At 48.1% G+C, this 25,337-nt stretch overlaps 2 protein-coding genes across 5 annotated transcripts; one reads left to right on the top strand and one right to left on the bottom strand.

Annotated features, from left to right (window-relative positions):
- Positions 1-82: 82 nt before the first annotated feature.
- GCNA (germ cell nuclear acidic peptidase) lies at positions 83-17,071 on the top strand. 2 transcript variants are annotated; one of them, XM_074882483.1, is made up of 11 exons: positions 83-775; positions 861-1,105; positions 1,935-1,981; positions 4,504-4,555; positions 4,929-4,996; positions 6,432-6,869; positions 8,169-8,340; positions 9,432-9,576; positions 10,794-10,932; positions 13,762-13,966; positions 16,047-17,071. In XM_074882483.1, the coding sequence occupies exons 1-11, from the start codon at positions 761-763 to the stop codon at positions 16,297-16,299; spliced, it is 1,779 nt and encodes a 592-aa protein (XP_074738584.1). In that variant the 5' UTR covers positions 83-760; the 3' UTR covers positions 16,300-17,071. The 2 variants fall into 2 exon arrangements, with proteins under 2 accessions (XP_074738584.1, XP_074738585.1); XM_074882484.1 differs by lacking the exons at positions 83-775; positions 861-1,105 and adding an exon at positions 3,859-3,884 and having other exon boundaries at positions 1,948-1,981.
- On the bottom strand, positions 16,380-24,869 carry RPS4X (ribosomal protein S4 X-linked). Of its 3 annotated transcripts, none has more exons than XM_074882487.1 (8): positions 24,468-24,869; positions 24,200-24,277; positions 23,566-23,746; positions 23,045-23,142; positions 21,750-21,921; positions 21,007-21,164; positions 20,241-20,373; positions 16,380-16,871 (listed from the first exon to the last, which is right to left on the bottom strand). In XM_074882487.1, exons 1-7 carry the CDS (start codon positions 24,852-24,854, stop codon positions 20,272-20,274), a joined length of 1,176 nt encoding a protein of 391 aa, XP_074738588.1. In that variant the 5' UTR covers positions 24,855-24,869; the 3' UTR covers positions 16,380-16,871; positions 20,241-20,271. The 3 variants fall into 3 exon arrangements, with proteins under 3 accessions (XP_074738588.1, XP_074738587.1, XP_074738586.1); XM_074882486.1 differs by lacking the exon at positions 16,380-16,871 and adding an exon at positions 17,911-18,314; XM_074882485.1 differs by lacking the exon at positions 16,380-16,871 and having other exon boundaries at positions 20,215-20,373.
- Between the last annotated feature and the right edge of the window lie 468 nt (positions 24,870-25,337).

The following is a 25,337-nucleotide window of genomic DNA, read 5'->3' on the forward strand; positions in this document are numbered from 1 at the left end:
CTGCTGTCGGGAAAGTGTTCTCAACTGCTGGCCTTTCGTCTTCCTTTCTGTGATTTTATTTTAAATAACGCTATTTATTTCAGCAGAAGTAATCCCAGGTAAGTGTAGATCTTGTACATGGGTGTTTCTGTCTGCACTAGGTCAGACTAAAACCACCGAACATGAAAGCTCTGGGGGGTGTTGCATGCTTAATTTGGAAGTGCTCTGGGGCCTCACGGCAGCTCATTTCTCCTGGCCTTGGCGGTGCTGTCACCTGCGGTCACACCCTGTAGTACCTTGAAGGTCATGGCCTGCGTGTAAATTCATGTTTTTGGTTTGAATAAGCAGCAGTAGCATTCCCCAGCTCCTAAATCTCTCTGGTGGGTCAAAGGACCGCAGTTTGTCACGCGTGTCACCCCAGCTGGCGGTGCTGGTGTGAGCTGGGCTCCTGGTCGGGCCGAGCTGGCGGCCCCCGCGTGCCGGGCGCTGGCTGTGCCCGGCCTACGCGCAGCCCCGCTCCGGGCGGGCGCCGTCGCTGGCCGCACCTCCCGGGGGCAGCTCGGCTGTAGTTCCTCTCGCGCCCTCTCCTGGTACCGCCGGGGCGTTAACAGCCCTTCTGCCGTCCCCGCTTGGGTTCGCCGACGGCTCCTGCCGCCGCAGCCGCTTGCTTTGGCGCCAAAAGCCTCTTCCCCGCAGCGCTCGGCGGCCTCTGGCCGTTGTGCGCAGGCGCGGAGCCCCGGAAGCGCGGAGCCGCGGAAGAAGCGCGGCGGCTGGGCGCGGGATGGAGCGGGCAGCGGTGCGTCGGGGGGCGGCCGGCCCCTTCCCCCCTCCCCGCACCCCTGCCCCGGGCCCGTGGCCGCTCACCTCTCTTTCCTCTGTAGCTCGCGGAGGCACGGGACAGCGCCCCGCCGCCCCAGAGCCGCCCGCGGGGCCCCCGGGGCGGGGAGGGCCGCGGGGAGCGCCCCGCCGCCGCCCCCTCCCCAGACGGCCAGTGCCGGGGGCGGGCGGGGAGCGGGGCCGGGGCCTGTCCCGTCGGCGGGCGCTCGGATCCCCGCGATGGCGGCTCTTCCTGCGGCTTGGCTTCGGGCGGACGCAGCCCCGGGAGAGGGGCCGGACGGGGCGGCAGGTGAGGTGGCGCCCGGGGGGGGCAGCAGCCCCATCCCACGCGTCCTTAGTTACTTCTGTTGATCATTTCTGAATATAACTTTACGTCCTCCATTGTTTTATGATAATTGGTAGGTATTGGCGTGTTTCAGAGTCTTTAACGTTTGAGTAACTTTAACGTCAATAGAAGAAGCTGTCTTCATATTTTTAAGCAATTGCGTGGTGTATTTTTCAAGTTGCTAATGTTTGCTTTTTGTCAGAAAATGAAATAAATAATTTGGTAAGAGTCTTCTGCCTTGCCTCTACGTTTGCGTGAGAATTTCAGTCCGAGCGGGAACACCTCCGTTCTGCATCTGAAAATAGCTTTACGAGAGCTGCCGCAGTTTGCTAGGTATTCATGGCAACCGTGTTAAAGTGTGCTTCATACGAAAGCAGCTTGCTTCTCATTGTTGCACGTTTTGAGGTTTCAGACTTAATACAACACAGCGTTCTCTACCTGATCATATACCTCGTGTGAGATGAGAAATCAGCTTTCTGTCCCTTCTGACTTTGATACCCAGTTTGAACTTAAACCCATGTACTGTCCTAAGCCTACTGTGTCTCTAAACGGTTCCATCTTTCAGATTTTTACAGCAATCAATTACTACTTGAATATTGTACATATATGGGTGTTATTTAATATCCAAGTTCTAATATTTCCATTGGGAGTAAATTAAAACAGTTCAGCCTATTTCAGATTTTCAGTGTGTTTTCAGTATATATTTGGGTCTCGGTGTTCACAGGTATTTCAGACCAGTGGAGATGCAGATCTACTTGCTGTTGATAAAGACTCTGCATTTCATTTTTTGCAGCCATGCCCTGTACTTCTCTTCCAGCAGTGATGATGAATTTGAAATGTGTAAGTAATAGCACACATCAGTTTATTTTCTGAAGGACTATGAAAAGGACACATTTCTATCTGGTTATAGTGAAGTATTTTTTAAGCATGATTTTCTTTCACTGCTCCTGCTGCAAAGTACACTTTCTCCTTGCGGTGCGGTGTTGGTAGCTATACGCCGCAGTGAGTGTCCTTGCATCTCGTGTCTCGATCTTGGATGCTTTTTTGCCTTGCATTATTTTTTCTTTTTGCCTCAGTTTTGTCTGTTCCCTGTTACTCGCTTGTTAGTCTATGGGGCATCTTTGAATTAACATTTTCTCCAAGCAGTTACTGTTACATGTCTTAAGTACTTGGAATTCCCTCTTGCACGTCGCAGCTTTTACTGCATGAGTCTGAACCAGGCAGAGGGATGTTTTTGGCTTTTCATAGTGGCTCAAGGTCTTGGTAAGATGGAATTGAATACTAAATTTGACATGGTGGCTTCTGCTGTGCATAACTTCATTTAGCCTGTACATACAAAACCTGATATTCTTTTTTTTTTTTTCTTGTAAAAGCAGTTGTGACTATCATTTTGTGCTAGGGTAGTTGAGTGCACGCTAGGTTTTTTCTTGTTCCAAGAGTTCTGTTTAGTTCCTTGGACTAATCATGGCTCTACCACATCTCAAGTGGGTTTGAGATTGGTAAGTAATCTAAGTGTTTGTAAATCTTGCAATACGTTCCTCATTACGTATTCAACATTTGAACAGAGATGGTAGAAATGGTAAGGCAACAAGTTGTATCTGTTTATTTTGCCTTTTGCATATCACTCATGTTAGTCCAGCTGCTTTTAAAGGAGATTTCTCATTAGAGTTCATGCTGTGCTCCAGTGCCACGTGAATGATCGTAAGCATTGCCAAGCCTTAATGCTTGCGTCCAGTTGGATGAAAATGTGCTGTGTATAGTTCCTGCACTACCTCTGGGATTTAAATCTGATAAATACTTCAATACTGTCCATTCGTTAGGTCATTGTTCACTCTCCTGTAATTTTGAAGCTTAAATATTTGGCAGTCTGCTCTTCTTTCCTACTCTTTTTTTTTTGCCTTCATCCAGGAGGCTGTTGAGGCCAAAGTCATGTGTCGGCTCTGGTGTGGAAGATAGCTGAGGGTAACGAGTTGGGGCTTGGAGCTGAGTATTTGCAAAGCTATTCTATTGCCATGTGATCACTATGGTGACAGTAGGAAAGAGTGAAATAAAACTATGTTCCAAGAGACAAGAAACTAAAGAGAATTGATTTACAAAGTAGCAAGTCATATTTTTCTATAAGCTTTTGGTTTCCTGTGACCAGCTGTCAGCCTTACTAGTTTGGTGCTGCTTCGTGGCCTAGCAACACCGGTTATGATCACCGGGAAGGCTTCTGGCTGCTGGCCGTTTGTGCTGCAGCGAGCTACCTTGATGGGGTGGCTTGGGAAGGCAGCAGATGCTGTGTTTACTTCTTTTGTAATCAAGGTAGTGGTGAAGATTACTGACTGAGTGATAAAACTGAAAATAACTTACTGCTCCAAATACTTTGAGCTTCAAGGTCTTGAATTCTTTACCACACCTTGTGCTCAGTCCCATCCTGTGCTTTTTAACTTGCAGTCTGCTTTCAGGGTAGCATGTGGGTGTAGCTCAGCTGCTCTTCCTGGTATCAGAATCTACTGATCAGCCATAAAAGCTTTATCAAGCAAACCTAGCTTCTGGTTTTGGGCTTACTGCATAGCACAGAAGTTTATAATCCCATTGCAGTCATGCATGCAGCTTCACATTGTGAGAAAAAGGCTCCTTAACTGCTGTTTGGGCCATTATGTTCTGAAGAAGGGGCAGTTGTTTCCCTTCTCCCCAGCCTGATTTATGCTTTAATGAAATTTGTTCCCCTTCAGCTTTCCTGAATCTCATACTGATGAAGGTGTGTGAAATTTTGATGGCACTTCTGATAATCTCTCAAAAGTCACTACTTTTGTACGTGCATGTGCAGTACCGCTGCCTGAACTGTATTTTCATGTTTAGCAGTCACCACGATATTCCTGGAGTGATTAAAATGCATTTATTTCTGAGTAGTAGTACTGAATTGCTGTTTTGCAGTCGGGTATTATTGTTACCATTTCCTCTGAACATTGTTTTGAAGACATAGTAGAGTAAGCATATGGACACATCTTTGCAGTAGGAAAGCTACCTGCAGTCATTGAAATGCTTGGAGAAAATATTGATAAACCTCTTCAGTTCCACCCCCAATGATCCACATATATGAGGAGGCTGTACTGGACGCTGCAAGATACACAACAGCACTTCTTATGTGGCTTTGTGCTAGGCAGGGGATGAATAATGAAGAAAATGCTAGAAAGCTGCTGTCACTCTTTGAGGAATTGAGAGTTGGAATCATATGTAAAGAATTCTTATGTTTGTTTGGTTGGGTTTTTTTAAGACTTTAGACCGAATTTTTACTAGTTGCAAACTTTTCTCTTAAAAAGAAAAAGGATAACAAAAGAAACAGAACCTTGTTCTTAGTTAATCTTTTATTGTTTCAGTTTTAGCTAGAATGAAGACTCCCAAATCTGTTCCTAAAAGGGTGGATTCAAGGTGGGTGCTGCAATTAATGACTTTTCAATGCTTATATGTTAGATTTCTGTATCACATCTACTATTCAGAATACAGAAAAAGATCAAAAGTTTTAGTGATTCATAGGCAGGTATGTATATAGGAGTGAGTGCAGACAGAAGAACTGTTATGTGTTCAGCCTGTACGTTCAGATCAGATGTCAAACAGCATGTTTGGAGGTGTACATGCTCTATTGCTGTTCCTATTAATGGATGTAGTTGATAGCTTTTGCTGTGAGCAATTGATAATGGTATATTGGGTGACTTTTCTGGTTTGCTTTTTTAGTAAGGCAAACTTACTCTTCTATTTTCCTGCTTATGCCTACCTTTTTTCACATTATTTGCTTGTTTTGCAGTTTGAAGGATTTCATTGATGACTCGGATGATTTTTTCTTGGACTTTAAAGCGAGCACAACAAAGAATGGCAAGTAATTGTCCAACAGCAAATATGAAGCATGCATTTTAATGAGTGGAAGGATAGCATTCATTGCTGAGCTCATAAATTTCTGGGAGGGGTTGTTAAACATAAGATCACTTTGTCTCTTCCTTGAGGGTAACAGATGAGAGGCTTTCTGTTTCAGGGTAACAGAGAAAAACATGGTCATACTCTTCTGACAAGTGTACTTTTTGAAGAATTGCTGTAGGTGTGTAGATACTGTGGACTATCTGCTAGTACTTGGGTCTGTGAAAAGAGAGGCAACTTGTGGTCGATTAGACCAAGCTGCAAATATGGGGTGTTCAATGTGGAGAGATGACTTAGGATATGCAAAACAGCATTCCTGCAGCTGAACCAGCTCTTTCTGTGGCCAAAAGACACCAAGTAAAGAAAGAAGGTAACTTGTTAAACTAGATACCTTTAATTTGATATAGGTGTTGGCTGTCAGGCCAGTCTTGCCTATCGGTGTTGCAGAGCCACAGATAAGGTACTTTAATTTGGAGCTTCTTTAGCCAAGGTCCTGTGCATAATCCTGTTAACACTGGCTACAAGGTGCTCTGGCAAACTGTGACTTGAGGGGTTTCAGTGCTTCTCTGAGCAGAGGATCCCTCTTTTCCCCCAAGGGATGGAAAGTGCTTTGGTTTACTAACATACTCATTGACAAAACCAAACCGGACTTTCCTAGAAGGAGTGAACAGAACTCTGTAATTCTTTACACAGCCCCATGGCCAGAGATCATGTGATAGAATTCTAGTAGATAAGGGATGATAACGGTGATCTCATGAACCTGGAGAAGCTCTGACCCCTGATCACAAAGGGTGGGATCTCTTGCAGCTGGTGTTGAATGAAACCCCTGAAACATGTATGCCAGCTGCAGACTAAAAAGCTAATGGAATGGTTTCTGGAGGGGAAATGAGGGAAGCAAAGTGGATCAGAAGCATCATTTAAAAAAAAAAATAGTTCTGACATGATCCCCTGATCTTGAGATGTCAAATCTGATATGTCGGAAGCCTTGTTGGCAAGTGTGTCTTTTGCTGTAGGCTGTGGTCTGGTCAGCTAAGGCTGAGCATTTGTTAAGTCACCCTTCACTTGGTGGTTTTATAAAACTTTAATATGAAATGTTCAGCCTTACTCTTACATGCATGTAGCTTTTGTTACTGGGAATGAAGATTATGCCAGCACTAGCTCCTGTTCAGGATTGTTAGGCCTGATGACTGATGTACACACACACGGGATTCAAACTACCTTTTTTTGATACATCTTTCAGTGACTTTCCATTTAGTATGATGGTAAATGAGCAGCATGTAATAAAGAAAAGATCTTTGTATTCGTTATGCTTTCCTATCTTCCAAGGGATTTTTTTGTGTTAAGACAAAGGCAGGTCTCCCAAATGAAATTATAAGCTGTTTCTTTTGAATTGCAGGACAGAAGGATCTTCGGACCCCAAAGAAGTTGATGGCTTCTGGAAAGAAAAACACTTGCTGCCAAGAATTGCAGTATCCAGAGTCTTCAAGTGACATTGAAGATTCTGTCTTTGTAGAAAGTTCATGGCATGACTCCCAAAAAGGGGAAGTGAATGACTTGAAAGAGAATCGGTGGCGTGTAAAACTCCCACCTACACAAAATCTGAAAGAGTCAATTTCCAGAGGCAGTCCAGACTTGCTTAGAAGGAAAGAAAGAAGCTGTGAAAAGAGTACAGAAAATAAAGTGCCAACTGTGGCACTACGACAAAGTACAGAGGTAGAATCAGATAGCTCAGATGAGGAATTTGAATCGTTAATAGAACGGATAAGGATACGAAGTACACCCCGAAAACCAATCTTAAGCACAAGTAAAACTGTCTACCAGCCAAGCACAATAGGTAAGCAGTTGTTCTTGGCTAACTTGGAAGCTCCCTGTTGGCAGCAGTGGTAGTGCTAACTGCTGAATTCTCACTTGGGTGGTATATGCTTTAGAAGTGCAACCCAGCATCTTGCAATTAAATATGATACAATCAGAAATTACTCCTCTGACCCTTCAGAAAAGTGATTCTACTAGTCTTGTTGTATCAAGATTTAAGTTTTTTCATTATTGCTTGTTTTTATAATTCCTACAACTGTAGGCATTTTTAGTTTTAACAAATGTTCTGAAAACAAATCTAACTGGTGGTTTTGAATGATGTTAATTTTTTCCCTGTATGATAAGCAATTAATGTGAAGCTGTCATTTGGTAAGACTTAGATTTTGAGCAGTTTAGATGCTGTTAATTTAGTATTTGGATTTAAAATTTACTTTATTTAAAATACAGTTTATAATGAGAATTTCCTAAATAGTAGCTCCTTCTCTCCTATGACTAATTGAAGTGAGGTCCAGCTGAAAAATTGCAAAGGGGGGAAAAGGGCTATTGCTGAGTAAGAGGAGGTAAAAACACATATTTTTGTAGAAAAGTAAAGACAGGGTGCTTTCTTCACTAAGGGCTAGTTCAGGGCAAGGAGACCTATGGAAGAGGATGACTGACAGCATAGAAATATGCCCTAGGAAAGCAAATTTTTGTTTTTATTGGAATATAAAACATATTCTAGAAGAGCTGGCAGCTGCATTGGCTTCTGTGCAAGTGGCCCAAGTAGGTAAACAGTTACAGAAAAGCCAGCAGAGAGAGCGTGTACTGAAACTGCAAACCTTGAAGCAGTCCTTGATTTCTGGTGTGAAGATCAGTGATTTTAGCAATCTGTCCAGATGTGGACTGGGGAAATAGGCAGCTGTCTGATCAGAACTTGCATGTGAAACAAATGATGTGACTTATGGTACACAACAGGTTAGAACGATTTTTCTGTTCCAGTGGTCTCTCTGCATTACTGCTCCCAGTGTGCTGGTGATGCACTTTGAATTGGTGAAATGTCACAGAAATGCCTGAGTGAGGTCACAAATGCTTTTCACTTCTTCGTAGCTGAATGTTTGAAAGTTTGGAGTCTGCCATGCCTTCATTGAATAGTAATTTTTGTAGTATGTAACAGCAAATTACCTTTCCATCAGTTGTAAATGCCTTCACATTCAAGTATGCCCAGTAAGAGTGTGTGTGCTGAGGTGGAATGTTTTTTCACTGTTGTCTGTTACCTGGTTGCTGACATCTGTGCTCCCCATTCGTTGGGAGTGTGTAATCCTGTGACTTTGTGTTGAACTAGAAAACATCAAGCCACGCTGTGAGGATGCCCAGCCCGTAAAAGGGGAGGGAGTCAAGACACCAAGGCCAAACTCCATTTCCCTTCAAGAAACACCTTCCAGGATAATGGCTTCTGTAAGAATTCCTAGGAATGAATTGGTCGGTTGCTCGCAATCGGCAAAGACAGAGAAAAGGTAAGTGTTTCTCTGTCTTTACCATGCTCTAGGACCGTTACAGATGGACAAAGAGATGCTCAGCACTTTGCCTGTGATGGCGATCTGATTTTTTTGCTGGTACCTAGAAACTTCTGCTGCCGATTCAGGAGTTGTTAATGGTTAAGTAGCTGGAAATCAAAGCTTTCAGTCCTGGGTATGACAGGGAGAATAGAAGCTAATCTCCATTTAGAGGAATTGATGACAAATCTGACAAATGTCAAATCTTTGTAAATGTTAGCTCTCTTGCTATTCCTTGTCTTGGCACAGCGTACTTCTAACGTGTGCTGGCCCTGCAGGTTCTGTCTGTCTAGCTGTCTGCCTCTGAAAATATATCAAAATTGATTCTATTAGTAATCCATGCCTTTTAACAGGCTGGTCTTGATATTTTTGACCTCTATCCTTACAACTTGCAAGAATTCATGTTTCTTTTTCTATATGTGGATGCAGCTTAAGCTTTTCAGGAGAATGTCTTTTTCATTTCTAATAGCTGCCTTTATTCTGCCTTTTAACTGTGTGATGTTTCCTTTAGTCATTTTATAATTGTGTATATCAATACAAAACCTTTAAATGATGTCTTCAAAGCTGATGCTTTGTCAGAATGCTGCAGTATTGGAGTTAGTAATCCTAGTGGAGTATCTGCTTCCCCTGCATGAATTCCTGAGGATTCCCAGAACATCTTTGGCTATGTTTCTGAAAATATATCTTTATTGTGGGTGATCATGTTAGGGCTGTTCATATATTGATCAAGTTTTGGTATAGTTGTGGCTCACTGTGTCACAAAGATCTGAGACACCCTCTTTTCGTACTTAGGAATCCTTATAATGTAGTTTTGTGAATTAATGAAATAACTGCAGAACTATTGCAACAGCTCTGCCCCTTTATGCCCCTGAAGGAGGAAGAAGGCGGTATAAGCATGTGCACCCCACTGGCCTTGGGAGGGCAAGCTAGTGAAAAGAGTCAGGAGAGGTTTATGCAGCATCCTAGAGATCTTTACCGGCTAGAAAGTGGCCATTATTTTTCAGTGTGGTATCTCTGTGCTTCAGTAAACTGCTTTATGGCTTTTTTTGCAGGCTCAGGGTGTGCTCAGTGCCTGGCTGTTTCTTGCAAGATCTCTCAAATCCAGCTTCCCACTATGTGAAGTATTTCAAGAAAAATAAAGAGGAGCTGGCACAGAAGCTCTATTGTCTGTATAATAGTACCATCTTTGAGCAAAAGGTTGGCTTCAAAACGAAAAGTAAAATTCCAAAATGCTGGTTAATATGTTTCTCCTCACTTTTTGATGTGATTGCTCTTTATCTTCTTCAGTTAGTAGAAATCAAGCTTTATAGCACTGGCTTATGTTTGAATTAGTTCAAGCAATTTCTTTGCAAGGGGTTTATCACCACTGTGGTGCAGTGGTTTTCCCCTTGGCTTGCCTTCCTGGCTGTAATGGTGTAGCACCCATAGGGGAGCAGTCTGGGTGGTGTCCAAGAGTCCCTGATGAGAGAAACTGCTACGTGAGGGGCCTTGGATCAGTTGCATATTTGAAGAGGTGACTGATACTTATCTTCGTGTATTTTCTAGTACCTGCATGATCATCAACTCTCAGCAGCCTGGGAATGTTTCTGAGCTGAACAGGCTCACTATTGCTGAAAGCAAAATATCTTGTTCCCCAGTGCTTCGGCCTGTGATGACACTACTGTTGGACCATTTACTTAAGCTCATTAACTAATTTAGATGACAGAAAACTTGTTAGTAAAAGAACAGAGCTAACCATGATACATATTATGAGGGCTTACAAAATCATGAGCAGCACAGAGGATAAGCAAGGGGTGATTTATTCACCCTCTTGCAGTGTGGAGGTGCCTCAAATTGAAATGGAAAGTTGCAGGTACAGAACAACCAAAGCAGATGGTACCTGACCTGTAAATTATTAAGCTGTAGAACTTCTGATCATAGACTATTGTGGATGCTAACAATGCGTATGTATTCTTAAATGCACACACACACTCTCCCCAAAACACCAGAAAACAACTTTTAAGGGCTATTTAATGCAAAGGAACCACCTGTGGCTCAGTGAGGTCTTGTCTTGCAAATGGCTAGCACTTGGGAAGAGTACTTTTTTGAAGAGGAAATTCTGTTTTATGCCTGACCTGTCCTTGTATTTCCTCTTGAGCAGCATGTGTTAGCCACTGCTGAAGGCAGAACAGAGGAACTAAGGGACTTTTTGTCTCCTCCTGCATTGTGACACTCCCCGTGTTGGTTACAGAAAAACTGATGATGGGAATAAGAAGCCATGGAGAGCGGGCTTGCATCTTAAGTGACAACAGTGTTAAGGGCACTAGCAGAGATATCCTGTACTGGCTTTGCAGTAAATATAAGGGGAAGCCAGAGGGCCAGAAGAAGATGAGAAGTAGGAGAGGGCAGATAAAATGTACTGTTTTGTTTTTCAGTTACCGGAAGAAATGGTAATAATCTGGAATAAGAAAATGAGAAAAACGGCAGGATATTGTGTAACTGGGCAGACAGAAGGTCCTGAAGCAAAGCGTTATGCTCGCATAGAACTTTCTGAGAAAGTCTGTGACTCTGCAGGTAAGTAAAAGAAAAGCTATGCTGATTCTTTGAGAAAGTGAGTTCTAGAGATACAAAAACATGAATCTGAGGCCTAAGAGATCTGGAACTGGGCCCTGCTTTGAAATTTCGTATTACCTTGAATAAATAAATCCATTAATGGTAGTACTAAGAGGGTGAGCAAATTTACAAAGTGTGACAATAGAGATGTATTCATGTTAACTGCAGTATTTTGTTTATATTATTGATTTGAAGACCTATAGGTTGCTCTAATTCTATGTGTACTATAATGGCAATCTAAAGTCTGCCTTCTTCCATCATAGCTAGCCACCTTGTTGGTAGTATTTAAAGCTGGAATAAAGACAGGTCGGTGCCAAATTAAGTTCTGTTATGTGGTGGGTACTGTAACTTATTTCTCCCTCATCCCCTCTGAATTTGGGGAAATGAATGTTGCCATTACTGTAGGAGAACCAGTTCTGTAATTAATAGAATATTTTGAGGTAAACTTAATAGATTAGACTTGAGAGATACAACAGAATGCCCTGGGAATCTGCTTTTGAGGCCTTTGGAGTCCCCGAGTGCTGGTCAGTTTTTAAGAAGCACCTTTTAGAAGCACAGGAGCAGGCAATCCCGTTGTGTCGTAAGTCAAGCGGGGCAGAAGACCAGCTTGGCTGAACAGGGAACTCCTCGTGGAGCTAAAGAGGAAGAAGAAATTTTATGATCTCTGGAACCAAGGTCAGGCTTCAGGAGGATTACAGAGCTGTGGTTCATATATGCAGGGAGAAGATGTGAGAGGCCAAAGCTCAATTAGAATTGAAACTGGCTGGTGTTCTGTCTAAAAAGCCTTTCATTTAAGTATATTAATAGCAAGAGGAGGTCTAAAGAAAACATTGGACTGATGCTTGTTGAAGATGGTCATCTGACTAATAGGGATGAAGAAAAAGCAGAGGCATGCAGTGCTTTTTTTTGCCTCAGTCTTTAATAAAACTGACAGACCTTGGGCTGCCCAGTCCTCTGAGTCAGAGGACCACGAGTGTGGGAACAGTGACTTTCCATTTGTGGACACTGAAATTGTCAGGGACCAGGGGTATCAGCTGAATGTTCACAAGTCCATGGGGCCTGATGGAATTCACCTCAGAGGTCGGAAGGAGCTAGTGGATGTTTTGGCAGGACCCCTCTCAATCATCCACCAAAGGTCTTGGGAGTCTGGGGAAGTTCCTGCTGACTGGAAGCTAGCCAGTGTTATTCCAGTTTACAAGAAAAGCATGAGGGAAGACCCAGGAAATGATAGACCTGCTAGTCTACCCTCTGTTCTTGGAAAAAATATGGAGAAGATCACACTGGGTACTACTGAAAGGCATTTAAAGAATAATGCAGTCATCAGGCACAGTCAACATGGGTTCACAAAGTTTAGCTAATTTGATATCTTTCTACGATAAGGTCACCTACCTTGTGGATGAAGGGAAGGCAGCGGATGTAGGCTTTTTTGGATTTTAGTAAGGCTTTTGATACTGTCCCTCACAGCATCCTTCTGGACAAATTGTCCAACTGTGGGACAAGCAGGTTCACTGTGTGCTGGGTGAAGAACTGGCTGCTGAAGGGCAGAGTTCAAAGGGTTGTAGTGAATGGGGCTACATCTGGCTGGTGACCGGTCACCAGTGAACCAGGGTTCAGTTCTAAGGTCAGCTCTGTTCAATGTTATTTATCAATGGTTTGGATGTAGGAGCTGAATGCACCATTAGCATGCTTGCTGATGATACCAAACGGGGAGGTGCTGTTGACTCTTGAGGGACAAGATGCCTTGCAGAGGGATCTAGATAGATTGGAGCATTGGACAATGATTAATGGGATGAAATTTAACAAGTCCTAATGCCTGATTCTGCACCTGTGATGGAGTAAGGCCAGGCACAAGTATAAATCGGGAGAGGAGTGGCTGGAGAGCAGCCCTGCAGAAAGGGGTCTGGGGGTGCTGGTCAGCAGCAAGCTCAATATGAGCCAGAGTGTGCCCTGGCAGCCAAGAGAGCAAACCGCATCCTGGGGTGCATCCAACACAGCATGACAGCCAGTCAGAAGAGGTGATCATCCCGCTGTATTTGGTGTTGGTGCAGCCTCACCTTGAGTCCTGTGTGCAGTTCTGGGCCCCACAATTTAAGAATGGTGTGAAGGTACTCGAATGTGTCCAGAGGAGGACAACAAAGCTGGTGAAAAGGCTGGAGGGAATGTCCTATGAGGAGTCTAAGGACTTTAGGCTTGTCTAGTTTGGAGAAAAGGAGGCTGAGGGGTGACCTCATTGCTCTCTACAACTTCCTGAGGAGATGAAGTGAAGAGGGAGGTGCTGAGCTCTTTATAGCAGCCTTCCAGTACTCAAAGGGGGCTACAGGAAAGCTGGGGAGGGACTCTTGATCAGGGAGTATATAGGATGAGGGGTAATGGTTTTAAACTGAAAGAGAATTAGATTCAGATTAGATATAAGGAAGAAATTCTTCCCTCTGAGGGTGGTGAGACACTGGCACAGGTTGCCCAGAGAAGCTGTGGCTGCCCCCTCCCTGGCAGTGTTCAAGGCCAGGTTGGACGGGGCTTTGAGCAACCTGGTCTGGTGGAAGGTGTCCCTGCCCATGGCGGGGGGAGTGGAACTAGGTGATCTTTAAGGTTCCTTCCAACCCAAACCATTCTATGATGTGATTCTATGATTTTATCTTATCAAAACATTGGTAATTCCAACCTCCAAAATAACTCTTGCATCTTAATAAAGAATGAGTGTCAAAGGTCTGAAGCCAATCACCAAGGATGAAAGTCTGTACTTCCCCATACCTGACTGATCTTAATGTCTTTTGTTTGCCTTACACCAAGATCGTCTTCGAGACACACTAGTTCATGAGGCTTGCCATGCAGCCACCTGGCTGATCAACGGTGTTCGCGATGGGCATGGACGATTTTGGAGATTTTATGCCAATAAAGCAGCTGTGATTCATCCGGAACTGCCAGTAGTAACACGATGCCACACCTATGAGATTAATTACAAATTTATCTATGAGTGTGTTCGGTGCAGTGCCTCGTAAGTAGTGTTTTGATCTTGCGTATGAATATGTATTAACTTTGTCTCTAACTTGGCAGTCTCCTGTGTCTAGAAATCATGGGTCTCTTAAACTGTGAAGCAATTGGGAATACTGTCTGAGTTGTCACTTCGTATTTCCTGAGCAGCCCGCAGAATCTCACTATGTGATTCCACATGTTTATTTCCAGGTAGTTTCAGTTCCAGTTCAGAGGTCAGGACAGGTAGGAGTGTCTAGTGAGGACCATTGGTGATGATGGAGGGTTTTTGGGAAGCAGTAAGAGATCAGAATATGTGCCTCAGCTTTGAAAGACATGCCAGGGAAAGGTCACACCCCAGGTGGCTGCTCTCACTTTTCAAACATTGCTCAAATAATTCACCTTCTACTGTAGATAATATTGAGTGAACTTATGGAAGTTTTTGACCACTTATCTCTGATTTCATGGTCATCACTGATCCTATTATAGGATTTCTGATAGGGGGTGGGATTTCCAGTCTTAACTAAGTACTACATCAGGAGCAATACTTGTGGGCCTACACTGGCAGAGCAACAACTGGATCTGGCATATTCCTGTAGAATGCACATAAGCAAAGTACTAGCACGTGTTGCAGACATAAGGCATTCCAAGTCCTTCTGAAATCTGTCCACATTTTACATTTTACAAAATAACATCTTTGAATGTGCCATGACAACAATCTAGGTTTGATCTAAGGAAAAAAGTCCACATGGGAGTGCTAGACTTGGCTCGGTGGACTGAGTTACTTTTTATATGCTCATCCTTGTAAAGATACTGAGGACCATCTGACGCTGAAAGCAGTCAGTTAGTAACTGGCATTCAAAAGCAGAACAAGTCTCCATAAAGACTGGACACAAAATGTGTGACAGTAATTAGATATCAGAACAACATATCAGAGGAGGCTCTCTGGGTTTTGTGTCTTGATGACTAAAGACTAAACATTAAAGACTAAATATTAGTTATTAATACTCTTAGTTAACTAGTAATTAGTTATTAAGACTCTTTGTTATGGTAATGCTAAGTAAAATGTAGAGACCAACACTACAATGATTTCTATTGGCTTAAAACTCTAGGAAAGCTATAGTCAGTTTTCTAGTTGATCTTCTACCTCATGGACTCTTTCAGCTTGTGTATATATTAAAGGAAGAATAGATGTCTGCAGCCACACAGATGTGAGCAGCACTGTGATGTGAAGGACTGAAGCTAGGACATAGATCTACTGATAGATTGCAACACTGGTCATCAGACTTCTGTCTTCCTTACTGCATTTGTGAAATGAGAACTATATATATTGCTGAGATCAAGCAGAATAAATAGTTGCTATAGTAATTTCACAGGTTTCTTACCTTTCATGGGTATGGGAGGTTTTGCCTTTTCTGGGAGATCATAGCTGACTACAGGCTTCTGTATGTAACGACCTCAGTCTCAGTGGGAGAACTTGAAGTTTTGTGAATTCAGTTCTCCATAGTCCAGGAAAGAGGCTGACAATGGTGTGATTTTTTTTTTTTTTTAAACTTAAAAAAAAAAAAAAATTAATCCCCCCGAACTTTAGGGGCTAAATGCATGCTTAGAAAGCATGCATGGGATTTTTTTTTCTGAGGATTGTTTGTGCTACTTCCAGAAGCACTGGAAGAAAAGAGTGTTTCACATAGGAAAGAATCTTCCTGAAGTGTTTAATGTGACTATGCAATGCATTAGTTACTTAAATGCAACGTAGCACTGAAAAGATTTGATGGTGATGGCTTTGAGGGGAAACTCCAAGGGGTAGTTGATATATGAGTTGTGAAGGTGTTTCAAAATGCTGTAGCACTTCATACTACTAGGCTGAGAGTAAAAGAGACAGAGGAAGGAACCAAGCTGAACAGGCTGTGGAAAAAGTTCTAGGGTAGAGAAATGTGTAATACAGATTTGATTGTTCTGCTGTGTGAAGTATGTGGTCTGTTTCCTGTTCTAAAATGCTAGTTTATAAATCTGACCTAAGTAGCCTGGCTGAAGAGAAGGAGCCCTTTCCCAAAAGTACCACCTACTGCAAGTGTGAAATCAAAGTACTTATTTTTCCATTTCAGGATTGGACGTCATTCCAAGTCTCTGGACACGGAGCGCTTCGTGTGTGCATTCTGCGGGGGGCAGCTGGTCCTGAGTCAGCACGCTTGCAAGGACGGCACTCCTGCTCAGACACAGCTAATGCCATTTGCAAAGTATGTGAAAGAAAACTATGGACTTACTAAAAGAGAGCAGCACGGGCTGAGTCATGCAGAAGTCATGCGGAAACTCAGTGCTGATTTTGCTTTAAAAACCAGGCTTCAAGATGCCTTGTAGTATCTCAATACACTTCCTTTCTTGAGGTCACTTAAATTTTGTATGTAGTAGTAAATGAGTCTGAGTCTAAAAATGTGTTTTGGAGGATTCCGGGTAATTTTAATATTTTAGCATTAAATACTTCTAATAAAGAAGACCTTAAGGCCTTTTCTAAAATGGGCAAGAGTGAGCAAGAAGTAATGATGATAGAAAGTCCGTGGTGATGCGCAAGTCAGCGTGTCCTTCTTAGACTTCAGATAAACACCACCTGTGCCTGGGAAGATGCAGTTCTAGGCCCGTCATGGGACTGACTCGCTGTGTTTGTCAGGAATTTTCTGAATGATATTTACACCTGGTGCTTCATAGCATGTCTTCAGTGACTCCAGCGAGCAATGGATTTACTCTTTCATGTGGGTAGTTGATATGCTATAGACTGTACATGTGCTGAAGAACCGCCGGGTGTACATCTGTCTGGGATTGCCAGATGCGAGAAAAATCCAGGCCCACAAGCCAAAGTCCTCTGATTGTGTCTGGATGAATTCTGATTACACTTCTATTGCAGTTGTGCCTCTATCACTGAGATTTCATAGAAGCTAAAATAGATGCAAAAGGTCAGGTTGGGGAAAGCAAATTCAAACACTTTGTACCATAGAAGGAGACGGTCTAGTCAGATGACTTAAGTCTTTCATGCAGAACAGGATTTAATGTGTGTTACAGTGTTTGTGTCTGCTGTGAACAAATAGCTCGGGGCTTAGTAATTTTGAATAATCAATAAATGTCATTTTTATACCAACTGTGGCAATGAACCAGGCTTCTTTGTTTCAATTTAACTGTGGCTGTGTAGGTATAGTACCTGAAAGATTCTGGTTTCTCCTAGCTAGTTTTAAGTCTCATGTGCAGCTGGTCACTCTGCTTGCTGTCAAGAATACCTCTCCCTGCCTCCCATCTGCCTGGCCTTTATCGATCCAACTGAAAAAGAAATATTAGCAGTATATGAAGGAGTTTGAGCTGCTTCAGAAGGAGCTGGTACTGAAGCACAGCTCCTCGATTGCCTGTGCGGAGCTGGATGTTCAAAGGGAGGGTCTTCTCTACACACCATGCAACTGATGCTACACTGGGTAAGCAGGTTGCACTGATAACACAACGGGCCCAAATGGGAAACCCCCAACTGCCCATGAACCTTGGAATGATCATGGGCCAGCCAGAAACTTTGGAGTGTTGCCAGAGGAGGTGACTTGTGCTGAAAAGGAATAGTAAATTAGCAGCAACTGAAAAGCAGTAAGCCCTATTGGATTGGGGGAAGACACTGGAGGTGGAAAGCTGCTCTATGGGGTTCTACACAAGAAGTTGCTGAAACTGCTGAAGGAAAAGGTGAATTGTTACAGTTTCAGAAGTGAAAGCCATACAGCTGGCTTTAGATATTGTTGAGTGAGAAAAATCTCTGTACTGACTCACGGATGGTGGCAAATGCTCTGTGGGGATGGCTACAGCAGTGGAAGCAAGCCAGCTGGCAGCACAGAGGTAAACTCCTCCGGGATGCTGAACTGTGGCAAGATACTGCTGCTCAGGTGGAGAACCTGGTTGTGGAAGTATATCATGTAGATGCTTATGTACTGAAGAACATTGAAACAAAGAGCTGGTGGACCAGGCTGCTAGGATGGGCTGGGAATATAGGGTGAACTATTTATAGCTTGATGGGCCCATGGCACAGGATCTCTAGGAAGGGATGCAACATACAACTGATCCAGGAGAGGACTGACCACTGATGCCATTGCACAGGTTACCCAGCAATTTACCAGAAATGTGAAACCTTTGTTCCACCTTAAATATCAGTCCATTGCCTGGACAGCAGTTAGGGAAACGCAGTCACACTGACCCAAATGATAACAACTTCCACTCTCAGCAGGTTGCACCAGAGCCATTGCCCAACAAAAGCCATCTCAGGAATGTCCCACAGCTTGCCCCTGGCTCAATCCCCTCTTTCCGCAGGGGCTGCTGGAGATGCTGCTGTTTCCCTGTGTTGCTGCCAACGGGACCTGTGTTAAGGGAGAATCAAGCACATTTGAGGGCCAGCTTGTCACCTTGACAGAAGGGCAGCCTGGGATAGGGGACAGGCTTCAGGGAAAGTGTTGGAGTTGCACGGGGCTGGGGGAGTCTCAGGGGGAGCTCTGGCGAGGTGCCTGGGCCAAAGGGGGATATTTGCTGCCTTCACCATCTGCCCCCAGCAGAGCAGGAGCCTGCTGCAGCGGGCAGTGCAGAACTGCCTGTCCTGCCACCCCTGGGCAGCCAGGAGACAGCCCCGCACCCGCCAAAGGAGCTCGCTCGCCTCACCGGTGCTGTCCCGGCCCTCACCCTGCGCCCCGGGGCCTGCGCCCGCCCAGCCGCTGTACCGCTCCCACTCCCCCATCCGGCGCCACCGCTGCAGGACCGCGCCTTACCGGGAGGCAGCACCTCGCAGGCCCCACAGTATCACGGTGCCGTTACCAGTGCCCCTGCTCTGAGGCCGGGCGGCGCCCCTCTGCACATGCGCTCTGGAGGCCCGGCCTCGCCGTTTTTCAGCGGGAAGCCCACAGAAAATCACACGAAACCGGCGACAAAACCGCGCCGTGAGGGCAGCAAGGCCCGCGGCTGCCTGAGAGCGATGCGGCAGCCCGGCAGCCATGGCCGCCAAAACTACAGCTCCCGGCACGGCCCGGGGCACAACATGGCGGACCGGAAGCGCCGGGCCGAGGGCGGTGGCAGAGGCAGAGGCCGCCAAAAATGAGAGGCAGAGTGCAGGGCAGTATGAGAGAAAAGGGGGAGCTGGGGGGGCATCGGAAAGCATGAGGCAGGGCACGGGACGGCGAGAAAAAGATGGGGACAGGGAGTCTGACAGAGGTGGAGAAAGAGGCGGGAGGACGAGAAGCAGCAAAAGAAGGGAGAGGGAGCAGAACAGAGACTGACAATAGGGAGCAGGATGGAGATGCAGAAAACACCTGGGATGGGCAGCACTACAGAGAGGGAGGAGAAAAACAGGGGCAGGGAGCTGGATCAAGAGAGATGGAAAAAGAAAGAACAGCAGCAGGCTACAGGATAGAGAAGAAGAGTTTAAAAATGGGGACAATGAGATGGACAGAGAGGGAGGGTGAAAGGAAAGAAGTGAGGCAATGCAGCAGAGAGGGAGGAATGAAAAAAGATGGACAGGGGGCCAGATGAACCAAGATGGGGAAAGAAAAAAAAAAACAGCAACAGGCCAGGGGGCAGAGAGGGGACCTAAAAAACAGGGACAAGGAGCAAGACAATGAAATGGAGAAAGGAAAAAATAGCAACAGGTTACAGGACAGAGAGGGAGGAGTTTGAAATAAGGAGCAGGGAACAGGAATAAGAGAGCAAGAAATAGACTCACAATGTGCTACAGGGACACAGACCAGCCGCTATGTTTTCCCCGGGCTCTCATGTCTCTGAGCTGTGCTGCAAAGAGAAGTTCTCTCAGCTACCCTCAGCTATGTTGAGGGACCAGGAGCTGCCAAAGCCAAAGGAGCTTACAAGGGCATGGAATGGGAGGCTCAGTGCCCAAGGAGGGGTGCTGAAGTGGGAAAGGGAAAATGAAGCACTTTTTCCTTTGCATCACATCCAGCACAGCCAAGGGCCAGACCCTGCTGCTCCACCATGCGCAGGGCCCTGGGTGCACACTCCCAGAGCCGCAGGGCTGAGCTCCCTTAGCTCCAGAGCCACCAGGACCCCCATCCTTCGGCCACAGCCATTACTGCAGCTCCCACCCCAGGCAGCCCCACTGCTCCTCCTTGCCCTTCTGGAAGATGGCTCTGGCAGTTGCTCAGGTTGCCAGGAGTCTCCCCAGATCAGCAGGCCCTGACAGAGAGCAGAGCGTGGCCTCGCACTGGTACAGCACAGCACCCCCCAGCCCTGGGATGCTCGCCCCAGCCAGTCACACAACCATTTGGTAAACGGTTTAATTAATATACCGAGAGGAGCACTGCCAGTCTGAACCGGAGTTCACCCGCTGCTCTGCTTGGCTGCCAATCTCTTGTCTCTCTCTTCAGCAATGGTGAGGCGGATGCCCTTCCCACGGGGCAGGGAGATCCACGGCTTGTTGCCCTGCAGCAAGGGAGAAGCAACCACCACACATCAGGAAACCTGGACAGGGGCAGAGCTCTCCCTCTCAGGGGGGAAAAGCAGCAGAAGCCAACCCCTGCCCACACTGGGCCATGTAAACACCATCGTGGCATTGGAGCAGAAGCCCCTTAGGAAGGTGCCGAAGGTGTACAGGCCTTCATCTGCCTCTTTTGGGTATGGCCATCAAGAATGAACTTCAGCCAAAAGCAAAGCACCACCCCTTTCCAACCTGGACAAAAGAGGCCGTTGGGGATGGCGAGACAGCAGAGGCATTGCAGGGGGAGCGCACTCTCAGTCAGAGCAGCTGCCCAGGTCACATCAAGAGCTGCACACCGAGCACTGCTCAGCTCCCAACTCCCAGGTGGTTTAAAAAACCACAGGACTGCTTCTTGAAAATGTCCCCATTCCTAAATTTACGGGTGCTTCCCCTTCCCAAGAGTGGTCAGCCCAGAGCAGGCAGAACCCCAGGGAGCAGAGACAGAACTGGTGCCAGCACTGGCGCTTCACTGTGTGGGAAGGCAGCTGCCTGCAGAAGACACCAACGCCTCCTGGCTTCACCCAGCAGCCCCCACCAACTGGAGAGAACCTGCCCGCCTTGTGCCCGCGCAGGCTTACTTTGCCAATAACGAAGATGTTGGAGAGCCTGGTGGCAAAGCTATTGCCATTGGCATCCTTCACATGAACAACATCGAATGACCCAGGGTGTCTCTCCCGGTTGGTGATCACCCCAATACGGCCCAAGTTGGCACCGCCGGTCACCATGCACAGGTTACCTGTGAAGGAAGGTGAAGGAAGACAGGTGTGACAAGAGCTGGCACCAGGTGCTGTGCTGGAGCCCTTGTGCTTGGGCTCTTTGAGAAGCACCGCTGGAGAAGGGCCGGGACAGAGCAGCAGTGGCCCTCAGAGTCCACTGGAGCACCTGGTGACAACTACATCCCACAGAACCCTGGCACACCTCAAAGAGCCAACAGCTCTCTGGCCCCAACGCCTGTAACAAACATTCCCCAGCACCTTCTTGGCTGTCAGCACCAGAGGCGTTCCTGTACCACTTGTCCTGGCACTGCAACTGAAACCTCCCACAGAAAAGAGCCAGGAATCTCTACTCATGGCCCCACAAGAGTCGGGCTCAAGCAACCTCTCCACCAGCTTGCTGCTTCTACCCACTGCCTGCTTGCTCTTGGAATCACTTGAAGTCCCCGTGCCAAATGCATCCCACTGCCAGCACAGGGGAGGAACCCCTGCTCCAGCTCCAGGGAAACAACCCCTTTCCCAAGGTTGCCCCTCTACTTTAGAGCAAAGATGTCTGGCATTTGTATTCAACTTCCACACTGCCATGGTGGGGAAGATGCAAGACCTACCTGTGTCGAACTTGATGAAGTCTGTGATCTTGCCTGTCTCCAGGTCAATCTGGACTGTATCATTCACCTTGATGAGTGGGTCCGGATAGCGGATGGTGCGGGCATCATGGGTGACCAGATGAGGGATTCCTTTGGTGCCCACGAAGATCTTCCTCACCTTGCACAGCTTGTACTGCAAACAAAACCCAACACTGCTTAGGCTGAGGCAGTGAGTGGCACCACAGGCCAGGGGGCTCTTGACCCCCAGAGCCGCTGGCCACAGCAGGCCTCAGACCCCAAGCCAAACACCCAGACACTCCAGGGCTTGCCACAGGAGCCCAGGCAGTGACTTGCCCAGCTCACTGCCCCAGCAGTGCCTCTCACAGGGCTGCCACAGGGCCATGCTACAGCCCCACAGGAAAACACCCCCTGCTTGGGGAACACCTGCCCACCCTGGGCTTCAGCCTCCCCACAAACACTGGCTGCATTTTCCCAGGAAAGCTATGCCAGGGCAGTCTCCTCATTTTGCCACGAACCCATGGTCACACAGCGGAAGCAGAGGATGCCTTCAGGATCCAGGAGAGATCTGTCTCCCTCCTCCAGAGCACCCTGGTTTCCATCCTGCCTTTCACCCCCCTACACCCGACTCCTTCAGAGCCATGTTGGGACTCACAGATTAACACAGAGGGGTAGCCAGACGCAGAAGCATGTCATGGGGGGGCAGAGAAGCCCCAAATACACATGGCTCACTACAGCACAGACAGCTCTCCCCTCAGCATCACTGCATGCCTGCTCAGCCTGCCCTTGGGAAGGACAGGCAAAGGAGAGCACAGACTCACAGCTCAGACACACCACCATGCTTTGGTTAAGGAAACATGGGCGGGAGTTGCTCCCGGACACCCAGAGCCAGTTTTGTAAACACTTCCATAACAAACTTGGGAAGGAGTTCAAGGCACCACAGCACAGGCAGTACCATGTTTCTGATCACCATTAGCTTGCGCTGAGGCTCACCACAGCACAGCAGAGCCAGCCCCCAGCTCTCCACGAAGGTAACCCAGTCCATGCCACAGCGGTCACTTCAAGCACCAGACAGTGCACCTGCAGTCATCTAGGAGTTGCTCTCATGTCACCAAGAGATTTCCCCTGCCAAAGGCTTCGTATCCCAACCCCGCAGTCCCTGATCTTCTCAAGAGTGGCACAGACTCAGCTCACAGGAAGGAGAGCCATCGGCTCCCGTTCACGAGATACCAAAGAGGAAACACCACCCCAACCAAATCCAAGTGAGCCCATGCTTACACCGAGCTGACGCCCCTCACCTTGGCCTCTTCAGCTGTGATGCGGTGAACAGCAAACCGGCCCTTGGTATCGTACACCAAGCGGAAATGCTCGCCTGTCTTCTCGATGCTGATGACATCTGATTTCAGAGAGGGAAATAAAACAGCAGCTGTTATCAATCAGCTATGTTACCCAACACGAAGCTCATGTTTAAAAAGAGCTAGGGACTGCTGACAACACTTCAGGGATGAATGAGGAGGTCGTTATCTCCTCTTTTACTCTTGACCACAGACTCACATCTTTTACCATGATACAGTGCCAATTAGCAAAAATTGCCAAAGGCTGAAGTCTGAACAGCAATTTAGGCTGAACAGCACCAGGCTTTGGTGTTCATCACAGTACATAACTCCAAACTAATTAACAACTGCTTATACTTCTCTTTTCTTCATCAACTCCACCAGAAAAGCATCTTTACCCCCAAATTGTGCCAACCTCATAAAGCATCAGTCACAAAACATCTGCCAGTGTAGTGGAGCTGTCTGGCCCAGCCCTGCCCGCTCACCCATGAAGCCTGCAGGGTAGGTGATGTCTGTGCGGACTTTGCCATCTATCTTGATGAACCGCTGCATGCAGATCTTCTTGACCTCGTCTCCTGTCAGGGCATACTTCAGCCTGTTCCGCAGGAAGATGATGAGCGGAAGGCACTCCCTCAGCTTGTGAGGGCCTGTCGATGGACGGGGTGCCTACAAACAGAAGCTTTCTGCTGGGTCCTCAAACACAACAGCAGCATCGACTGTTCGCAGGGGAAGAACGCGACCGCCCCAACAGCTCTCGCAACAGCACCTGAGGCCAGCTGTGCACAGCCGAACTGCCAAGCGGGCAGGGACAGGCTGCCCGTAACTTTTCCTGGTTAAGGTCCCCAAATCTCGCCAGCCTCACAAAACACCGCCCCAACGCAGTACAGCCACCTACAGACCCAACGCGGCGAAGGCCAACCACAGCGAGCAGCAGGTTAAAAGAGAGCAGCCAGCCACCCCCCTGCCCCATCCCTTGCCAACAGGGGGGAAAACGCGAAAGCTGCTGGTAAAGCCCCTAACAGCCCCTTCCCCCCTGCACCGCCCCAGCTCACCGCCACCCCCCCGAGCAGCGCGCCCTCGGGAAGGCTGCGAAGCCGCCTGTCCCCGTCCCGCACTCACGAAGACGCCCGTCAGCTTGTCCAGCATCCAGTGCTTGGGCGCAGCCACGCGCTTCAGGTGCTTCTTGGGGCCGCGGGCCTACGGGACGGGACAGGGTGAGTTACCGGCCGCCGCCAGGCCCGGCCCCACCCCCCGGGCTCCCGCCTCCCCCCGGCCCTGGCGGCGGGCTCCCTCCCACACCCCTCGCCGCGGCGGGGGCGGTGGCAGCCCGCGGCGGGCGGTGGATGGCGGCGGATGGCGGCGGGCAGCGGCCGCGCCTCGCCCTCACCATGGCTGCGCTGCGCCGGGAAAGGGCCGCCGCTTCCGGGCTGCCGCGGATATCCGGCGGGAGCGGCGGCCGCGCCGTGGGGCGCCCCCTGTCGGCCCGGAGGTCCAGCGCCGCCCGGTGCCAGGGCAGTCGCGGGGGGGGTGTGCGCCCCCACGCGGGACAGGCTCGGTGCTGCCCACGGGAGGTGAGGGAGGGGGGTTTCTGGGAAGCCCCCACCAGCGAGGCGGGGAGGGGAAGGGGACACTCCGCTCTGGCAGCGGGCGGCTCTGTCCGTGACGAGGGGGCACGGGGTGGGGTCGTGGGGAGGTCGCCGGTGCTGTGGCAGAGCCCCCAACGTTGTGCCCCTGAGATTTGGGAGAGGGTGTGGGGGTGTCGGCAGTGGCACATCCCCCCCACCCCCCCAGGCGGGTACCCCGACTGCCCTGGGAGCCGAGCCGGGGAGGTGAGGGGGACACGCGTGCCGGACCACCGCCCTCCTCTCGCTCACGGCCCCTCCCGAGGTGGAGCCGGGATCCCACGCAGCCCCCCGAACCCGGCTCCAGGCCTGAGCGCCCGCTCCCCAAGGCAGCTCGGGAGCCAGCGGTCCTCGGCTGGGCTCCCCGAGGAGGCTGGCGTGTTCCCCCGGGGTACTGGGGTCCCCGGGGCACCTCGCGCCCCACCAGGCAGCCGAGTGGAGCGGCCCCGCACCAGGTGGTCCTTGGGGGGTCCCCGCAGCATCGCTCCCGCAGCGGGGCGTAGGCGGGACAGAGATCCCATCCGCGGGGGTGACACCGCGCAGACGGCGCCCCTGGCACCACCGTAAAGCCGGGAAGAGGACGGGCGCTGCGGGGGGCAGACCCTCCTCCCACCCCGGGCCGCTTCCCACGGGGT

Source organism: Strix uralensis, chromosome 13, assembly GCF_047716275.1.
Source record: "Strix uralensis isolate ZFMK-TIS-50842 chromosome 13, bStrUra1, whole genome shotgun sequence".
NCBI classification, from domain to species: Eukaryota; Metazoa; Chordata; class Aves; order Strigiformes; family Strigidae; genus Strix; species Strix uralensis.